The 9,516-nt window shown below is 39.9% G+C and overlaps 1 protein-coding gene across 1 annotated transcript in view; it reads right to left on the reverse strand.

Annotated features, from left to right (window-relative positions):
* Positions 1–626: 626 nt before the first annotated feature.
* LOC109486627 overlaps positions 627–9,516 on the reverse strand; it is a 10,551-nt gene continuing 1,661 nt past the window's right edge. Inside the window, exons 3-10 of the mRNA XM_019790485.1 lie at positions 9,273–9,303; positions 8,802–8,958; positions 7,893–8,310; positions 5,973–6,074; positions 4,681–4,867; positions 1,607–1,659; positions 1,269–1,374; positions 627–786 (exon numbers count right to left, since the gene is read on the reverse strand). Of these exons, the coding sequence (XP_019646044.1) occupies positions 634–786; positions 1,269–1,374; positions 1,607–1,659; positions 4,681–4,867; positions 5,973–6,074; positions 7,893–8,310; positions 8,802–8,958; positions 9,273–9,303 (1,207 nt within the window). The 3' untranslated portion in view covers positions 627–633. The remainder of the gene's footprint in view (positions 787–1,268; positions 1,375–1,606; positions 1,660–4,680; positions 4,868–5,972; positions 6,075–7,892; positions 8,311–8,801; positions 8,959–9,272; positions 9,304–9,516) is intronic.

Raw genomic sequence — 9,516 nt, forward strand, 5'->3', positions numbered from 1 at the left:
CTGAAGATGTTTACACTACATTATTTGACATTAAAACATCTCTACTTGGAAACCATTTATGTCTTGGTCGTGTTGTGAGGCGACCCTCTTCAATGAGACCATCTGTCCAAGGTGACCACTTTTCTCCGGTCCCTTTTTCTTAGGTCCCCTGGCTCATTGGGTAGGTTTGACTGTATTATTATGTTTACCGAAGGAAAACATATTGTTTTTACTCAGTTTCTTCCTCCTCTTCTGTTCCAAACACTAACCTCTGACCTGACCAATGACATGATTTGTTGACATTGGCCACCATGGTGACTGGTGTTGGGTTACATAATGTTGCAACTTCATGGTCTGCTCTACTCCTGTCACAGTGACTATATACTCGTAGTAACATGATTGTATATTATGTGAATGTGTTTGAGTAGGAATTAACAGGGCAGACCATGTCCGAAGGTAAACATTATGCATTTGCTTTGCAAATGTTACTTCTCTAGTTGTTCTTGATTTACATTTTATGTACATAGTATAAAATGTCAATCATGCATAAGTTAGTAATACGTTTATCTACATGTATTAGTTCCTACTTTTCATGCTTGTTTCATGCAATATTTGCGACACACACACTCCGTCTTTACTTCCTCCAGTGTCTTATCAGTTGATCTGAGATTGAAGTGTCTCCAGGTTTGTCTGCAGAGCAGCCTTGTTGTTCTGTACACCTGTGAAGACGTCTTCCACCTCATGCTGCAGACCTTTAGTTTCTTCCTCCACAGCTTGGAGATGACTGTCCACTGCTGTGTCAACATCCTGGATACAAAGATAAGGCCACATCAATTTAATTGGTTGCTTCTCAGAATTGCTCTGTCCATTTTTTTCCTTATTTGCAAAAACAAAACAAAACTCCTTTTAGGTTCTAAATGAACTGCAAAAAGCTCAATGAAAGACATATTTTGGCCCCAACGGTTAAAGAAAGTCCTTTTCTTCCTAGTTGTTAATTTTATTTAAAAGTTGTAACAATGTAACAATGCAAGTTTGTTTCATCAAAAGTTAAATCTATTGTAGTCTGGTATGTTGACTTCATGGCTTATATCTCATAACATTTCTGGCTATCATGGGGGCCGTAGAATCTTAAGCTCCCTTTAGTTAGAAGCAGTTCAAACTTGTTACGGGACAGTTCAACAGATGAGGGTCCCAGTCAGCGAACAGTCTAAGAGCCGTGCAAGTACAAGCTTTAATGATAGGTGGAGACTTCCACCAGTCCTGAACATGTCAGAGATGTAGATCCATACCTCCACTGACACATGTCGACTCTGGAGTGTTCTCTGGTAGTTGGCAACCATCTGCCTCATGATGTCACTTACGTCAGCTTTGTCTGCTTGAAAGACATTTCCTTCTCTGCAGAAAACAAAGAAACAAAGACGTCAAACAAAACAATGTGGGAAGGGAACTTAATTTAACAGCAAGTTATTGGAAAAGTTGAAACTGAATTGGCATTGATGAAGAGAAATAAATGATTTGGCCCAGATAAAAATTGTTGGGAGTTCACAGTGAAGAAAACATTGTGATGTTCCCTGTACACACAGGGGCTGGTTCTGGAGGTGTCAACCAAATTAGTTTTGAAACTTACCCAAAGTAACTTGACCATGCCGTCTTGGCCTTTTCCACGTTACGTCTTTTGCACTATGGAGAAAAAAGAAAAGGATCATAGAAACCTAAAATTTAAGTTGTACATTGTACGTCCAGTAGCTTTTGATGCCAATAAATTTATTTTCATAAACAGCAATAAGAATTTACCTTGCAGCACAGTGAACATCAAGAGTTTGCTCAGTGTCATAGTTACAATTGTAGTAACACAACGAAAGACAGACTTGTCAGAGCATTATGTTTGTGGTGAAGGATCACAGCATGACGACACAAATGTCAAAACATAAAGTGCTTTTACAAAATTGACAGTATTTTGCTTATTATTGAATACTATTTATAATAATAAAAATATATACATGTACACGTATAGCAAGCATTGATTTTTGATAATACAGTACAGAGTTTGAAACCCTTTTTTTCTCAGGTTGCCAGCCAAAGCTAGGTTGCCCATCAATTTTTCTGGTCACTGTCAACGTCACAGTTTATTTTAGAAGGCAAGCCAATATTAAGCCAGGCCACCAGTAAACTTTAGACGTTTCTTACATGCTGACTGAAATTAGGATACAGTTTAGTTTAGAAAACGGTAAGCCGGGCCGCTGTAAACTTTAAAAAGTCACTTTGTATAATTATGCAAAAGAAAAAAAAATGATTGGTAACTTGCATGCCAGGCAGGGTTGGACAAGTCCCATTGCCCATTTGCCCAGAGGGCAGGTAAAAGCACTGTTCGGGCAAGTGAATATCCCCCAGTACTTGCCTGATTTGGCAAGTAACTTTTTTGGATGCGGTGTTTGGAGCAAAAGTACACATCAAATAAAGATATTTTCCAGTCAAAGATATGCCCTTTTTTCAGAACAGTCTCTAAGTACCCTTATTTTGGTAATTAAAGCAAGCAACATTATAAACTTAAATGTGCTTTTTTTTTAATAAAATAATTTTCATTCTGCATGTAAAATGCATAGAAACACGTCATATTTTGGGCAAGTGAAAAGTTGGTTTGGGCAAGAGGAAATAACCATGTACATGCCCAAATGTTTTTTGGCAAGTGGATTTTTGAAAACTTGTCCAACCCTGCCAGGGAACCTGCTATCTCCAATAAGTCTCATACAGAAAATACAATTTGCACAGCAAAAGTGTGAGAGTGTGGATTTTGAACTCAACAGTGTGACAAGTGTCAGGAACTACATGTAGAACCCGAAGTTTCAAGTCCAAAAGAGAGGGTAGGAGAGAGAGAACCTACAAAACTGTGAGTATGGTCTAGACAGTATCCCACTTCTGACACCATGTGACGGCGTGCTCTGTCTGTGTTCTAGTCTACTCTCCAAGCAGAGGTTTGGGTTTGGGGTTATTTTTGGCGTGTTATTAGGCTTTTTTATCGGGGTATCTCTTTTGCACTGGAATTTTTTTTTGGGGGGGGGGCATTCCAGTGCAAAAGAGAAACCCCGATAAAAAAGCCTAAAAACACACCAAAAATAATCCAAAACCCAAACATCTGCTTGGAGAGTAGCTCTAGTCGTCCTTCTACCTCAGTGGTAGGATCCAAGAAATTGACGCCATGCCATCATACTCTGATGTTCTTTTCTCAGTCCTCTCAACAGACGTCTGTCTGAGATGCTTCTACTTCCCACGCTACGCATGCGTGTTAGTCTATTACCACAATTTCTTACAGTACTTACTACTTACCAAACGACTGCAGATTGTGGCCCTACATGTACACTTCACTCTCGGACACGATCGCTTGCATCTCAACACCAAGGCTTTCAGACCCAGCCACACAAAATGGAGGATGTTGAAGGGAACTGGTAGATCCTCAATGTCCTGGTACTCCAGGATAAACCTGGCTCGGGCGTGCATCCGTTGTTGTAGAGACTTCTCCTCCTGCAGGAGAAATAAATGCATTGATGAAGAAGGGACATTAAGTCTCTTGTAGCCTCTACCAGGTTTTGGGAGGCAGCTGGAAAGAGTAGAAATCAGCCAAATAGAGAGATACCTAGCAATTGCCAGGGGAGTTGGTCTGCTGAAGAGAACAGTTTGCCACTGTGACACCCGAAGCCCGTGCGTAGTTGCCATATCTCTGAAGTTCACTAATCTCTATCTATTCGGGTGCAGCAAACTGTTTCTCCAGCAGACCAACTCCCCTGGCATACTATCTCTCTATTTGGCCGATTTCTACTCTTTTTAGCTGCCTCTCGAAGCCTGGTAGAGGCTACTATTCTTGTACAATCTCCATCTGGATGTTGAATTTCGTACTTGATTTTTAATAACCTTTTACAAACTAAGTTAATACATAATGCTGTCATCATGTCACTGGGTGCTATGTCACACAAATGACAATAATTCTATGAGAGTTGTCTCACAAGTTTTTTTTTTCTAGATGACATTTTGCCTTTCCAACGTTCCTGAGATCAGAAAAGGCAATATTTTTGGAAAGACAACAATGTGGACTAATCAATCATTAGCTTGAGTACAAACCTTGGTTGGCCTCAATTTGTTTTAACTGTTAAGGCCGCACTAATTTGATTTGTTGGTTCTCAGATTTGTTCATAAAAATATGAAACGACTGTAGCAACTATGAAGAGGACTTCCTTCAGCTGTTTGGGGCCAAAATGTGAGCATTTTTGAGTTGATTCAGAGGTTGAAATGTTTTTTTTTGGTCAAATCAGGAAAAAATGAAAACGAATCCATGAACCAACAGATTAAATTGGTGTGGTCTACAGATTAAATTCTATACAATGTGATAGAAGCACCTGACTACATTTGGAAAGACCTGAGAACAAGCCGCTAGGGATTCCAAACTAATGTCACTTCTTTCCTACCCGAAGAGCTAAACCATTCAAATTTTCGTGACCCTAGCATGTCCAGATGAGATATCAAAACCGGACGTTCTGCTGCAGTACCTAGGAAAGCCACCAGGGTCAAAAATCTAATCATTTCTAGGTTTTATCAAGACCTACCCACCTACCAAGTTTCATGACAATGCATATAAAGCTTCTTGACTTTTTCACAGACAGACGAACGCTACTGAAAACATAACCTTCTTGGCGAAGGTAATAAAGGTACCTCCTGTGTTGTAACACTAGATACGAGCCGGACGATCAGCAGACTGACCACCACCAGGTTAGTTAGGAGGAACATGGCCAGCAGGACCTTACAGAGGATGTGAGTTGGGAGGTAACTACTCAGGAAAATGTTGTGTCCCTGGAGCCCAAACACAGCCCACTGCAGGTTCAGGAAGGTCACACTGATTCTAAGAAAAAAAAAAAAATCATGAATTCAAAGTTTGTCTGTGTTCAACACTTGGTAGTTAGATGTTTAGAGTTAAAACTTTAGATCCAACACAAACAGTTCTTAGAGTGTTGACGTCACACTTCAAAGAAGCCATGTGACAAGCCTCGCTGGGCCAGTCTACTGAGAAAGACCAGAGTGACTGGCTGAAAGCTCTAGGTGACATAACTGTTTGTGTTGGATCTTAAGTTTTAATTCTAAACAAAAAAAGGAGTTACCTAATTTTATATCATTATGTAATGCTACTAGTTACCTGTGTGTACGTTTGTTCTATTTAAGTTAGCTTTTATTCTATTAAATTATGTTATAAAAAAGCTTAAATCTGTCAGCCCCATAAGAAACACTGGCACAAACAATGTACTGTTTGACATCAATTTTCTGGCCATTTCTTAACACAAATATGTTCATTAACTGTTGCAGTAAGAATACTTATGACGTAACATTTATAAACAATTAAAACCTCCTTAGATTCTCTGACAGTCTTTTATTGTGTCTTAGGGTATTCAAGAATTGATGTTGGAATAGCTGTTTGTTTGTTTGTTTACATCCAGCTAGCATGTATTTATTGGTACATGTACCACCAAAAATGTATGGAAGCACTGTGCAGAACCTTTAACAAAGAAGCACTGCAGTTAGCTCAGGATCTACAGACACTGAATAGACAGGCAGAGGAACTGACATGTTTTTATTAAGGCCACACCAATTTAATTTATTGGTTCTTGGATTTTTCCAGAAAAAATATGAAGCAACAGGGCGAAAAAAAAAAATAAAAACAGGTCTAGGCATCCTATTATAGCCCCAAATGCTATGATAGGAGCCATGAAGTCAAAATGCTGGGTTATATTTAAACAATGATTTTTAATTTTTAATCAAACCACTGCATTGATAGATGGAAAAACTGTAACATCTAGGAAGAAAAGGACTTTCCTCAACTATTGGGGACAAAACATTCAGTTGATTCAGAACCAGAATTTTTTTTTTTTGCAAATCAGAAAAAAATGAAGAGGAGAATCCGAGAACCAAAAAATTAAATTGGTGTGGCCTAATCAAGTTAATTTGAGTCTTACCCTGTGAACTCATCAGTACTTGTTGAATTGTTGATCCAAAGTGCATTCAGACTGGTCAGATTTCCACCGCCAGCACCGGTGTTGTACACTTTGGTCATCCCACTGGCGAAGGCCACAGATACAAAAACTGAAAAGTACAATTATCATACTGGTCACTGTTTAAGGACTACCATCAAGATTTGATTTCCTTGGTCATATGTGTACGAATGGGTTGATTTAACAAATAATAAATTAATTATTTTTATGTGCAATGTTCGTGCCCCCTGTGTGTGGATTTCTTATTCAGCACCAAGGACAGAATCTGATGTACATGTATTTCTTTGTTTCCAGATTTTTTTGAACACCAAGAAAGCTTTTTTCGTCATGTAATAGATATGATAGCCACAAATGCTTTGGTAGGAGCCATGAACTCAAAATACCAGGCTGGTTTGTAATTCAAACAATGAATATCAAACTTTTTAATAATCAAACTAATGCATTGATAGATCAAAAAACTGCAACAACTAAAATTGTGTATGAAGAGAAGGGACTTCCTTCAGCTGTTTTGGGCCAAAATGTGAGCAATTTGGAGTTGATTTCTTATTCAGCACCAAGGACAGAACCTGATATATTTCTTTGTTTCCAGATATTTTTGAACACAGAAAAAGTTTTTTTGTCATGTAATACTGTAGAACTGCATTGCAGTTAAGCTACCAGTCTGAGAGTCATATTACTGGTCCAGGAGTAATAGACATCATCAGTCAGTACAGAAAAGAAAGTTTGGCAAATATTAGCTGTTGCCTGTACATATACACTGTTAGCTGTAGTGTGTTTAGAACATGTATTAGAATGGAACAAACACTGAACAGAGGACTTAACCCTTGTCCTGCTGTGCGCAACATATGTCGCGCGGCACATACAGTACCATCTATATAGCACCCTGTATAGGTACGATTTGGGGGTATTTCTCGTGCAACGCATCACACCGCAGCGAAACGCAACGAATGCGGAAGTAACTGTGCCACCGCAGGGCAAAAAATTTGGGTTTCTTATGATCTAATTAAGACATGAAATTATTGAAAAATATTGTGCCAGGAATGCCAGCAGGACAAGGGTTAATAGGAGCAACTGCTGCACTTATGATATATATATTGATAAACCTTACTAGTCCCTACCAATTTGAAACAAGTTAGAAGGCCTTATACCATTTGCCAGTTACATGAGTGTGTACAACGTAATGAAATTGTTCTCCAAGACCTAGCCGTGGCGACTCTTGATTCAGGCTTACATTGCATGCTGAGGGTAATGCAATTTGTAAGCCCAAATCAAGAGTCGCCACGGCTATCCAAGGCCCTACCATACGATGTATATTTTGGTCAATTTCAACAGCTTTTTTCAAATCAATGATAGGTCTGGTAGACACAATTTAAATTTGTAATAACAGGAATGCCAAGTAAACAAAAATACTTTGACCTACCATAGACAGCTATCAGGTATCCAACGTCCTTTGCAACCGTCCACAAGGAATACTCCAGAGGACCGAATGTGGCAGTGACATCCAGATAGCCCAACAGACGGATGAAAACCATGATGGTACCCAGTGCCAAGAGGATGTGTGATATGACTGGCACATACCAGTTAACGGTGGTACTAACACCAGGGCTGTTCAGATACGTGGTCCCTGACGTCACTTCTGCAGTGAGCATCCCTACTTGTAGCCCATAATGCAACAGGAGAAGGGCAAGATAAATAATATCGTGCCAGCTGGAGTGCACGTAAGTGCCCACATTTGTCGAAACATGCAATTGCTTCACTTCAAAGATCGCAAACCCAACCCACAGCAAGGCAACACACCCATCCACCGCTGTCCACCTCACTTCGAGTGAAAATGGCGAGGCGCATTTAGCAGCAAGGAGGGCCGCCAACACGATATAAATGCACAAGTTGGTCGTGAAGCGGACGTAGGGACTATATCGGCAATATTTCACCAAGAACACGATATAGTACTTGAGCTTTCGCAGGAGATCCTGCAAAGTTGCGTCTTGGTAAACCCAGCGGAAGAGGATGTAGACCGCGGCGTAAATAATCGCGACAAAGGGCAGCAGCAGAGGAGACAACAGGAAGACGACGGGTATGAACCAGTGACTGAAGGTTCCCGCGTTGCGGAAGGCTTCGCCGTACCACAGCTCCTCCACGTGTCGCTGGAGGAAGGATGAGAGGAGGAAGTGCGAGTGTCGATCGGACACGGCGCACCTCAGGAGCGCGATCTTGTTGGCCTGGATCACGTGACGGACTTCCATGAAACTGCCGCAGCTCTGCAAGATGTCCTGAGACACCTGCTCACAACTTCGGGAAATACCTGTGGGTGGCAGATAAATATGAAGAGAGGAGGCAAGACAAGGCTCTGATTCAATATTTTGTCTTACTTACTTTCAAATTGATGCAGTGATGTATTTCATTCCTTTTATATGTGATGGTGGCTGTGTATACATGGATGTGGTGTTCCCACTGAATCAAAACCATTTGACTGGAATGTACAATAATTGAAATTTTTTATCTTATTTAGTTGTTTCAGTGAGAAATTGATGTTGTAATAGTTGGCAGTAAACTTAGCACAATATAGGTATCATTTCTTGTTCAACAAGGTTGATGATGTCAAAATTTGAAAATGCAGGAATCTTGTTTTTATGGCATGCCTTGTTTTTTTTCCCCTATTGCACAGATTTTGAGTCTGCGGAGGATGTCATCCATAAAATTTACTTGCTGTGGCCTAAAATAAGTAATAATTGTAAGATTCATCTACTCAGTAGGTTGTATTATAACACTATTAACAGTTGTATGAGAACTCACTGGAGTATTTCATTTTCACCTTCCCATCGCACCTCTCAGCAATCCTTCTGAACACATGTGCATAATGTAGTGACGTGATGATGGGTGATGGACTGTTCAGAACTAAAGCAGGGCTGCACATGGTGGTCGCAGAATGCAGGTCGGAACTGTCTGGGTACTGCAATCAGAGAACACAAAATCTATTTACTTATTTATTTCATCACAAGATGGCTGGGTGGCCCCATTCAGCTTGCATTACCTGTTTTCCAAGGGGGCCCAGCAAAATTACAAGACAAGACATTGTTACATATTAGTTTACATGTACAGTAAAACAAGAGTGGACAACATACTGTAAACATAAAAGTCTGATGTGTCAAAAACAGAGTCATAGTCCTATACTCAAAGTCCTGGCTGTTCAAAGGTCAAAACACGAAAATTAGGAGTGGAGGTCAAAAAGATTTGTATGACCATGGAGGTAGAAAAAATCTCTACCTCCATGGTATGACAACCTATTTCAGTTTTGCTGTTTTGAACAATGTTAGGAAGACTTTAAGAAAGTGATGGTATCATGGGGATGTGTGGTGTGACGGCCATTTTCGAACTTGACTTTCCTTTTTATTTACCCTTCCCACACACCGAATTTTATTGCGATACATCCACAGCATCTTGATTTATCAAGCTAACAAACAAACTGACAAACACAAAGAGTCCACTGTGGTGACGCCAAAAAAAAAAT

This window comes from Branchiostoma belcheri, unplaced genomic scaffold, assembly GCF_001625305.1.
Source record: "Branchiostoma belcheri isolate BF01 breed outbred unplaced genomic scaffold, Haploidv18h27 scaffold82, whole genome shotgun sequence".
In the NCBI taxonomy this organism is placed as follows: Eukaryota; Metazoa; Chordata; class Leptocardii; order Amphioxiformes; family Branchiostomatidae; genus Branchiostoma; species Branchiostoma belcheri.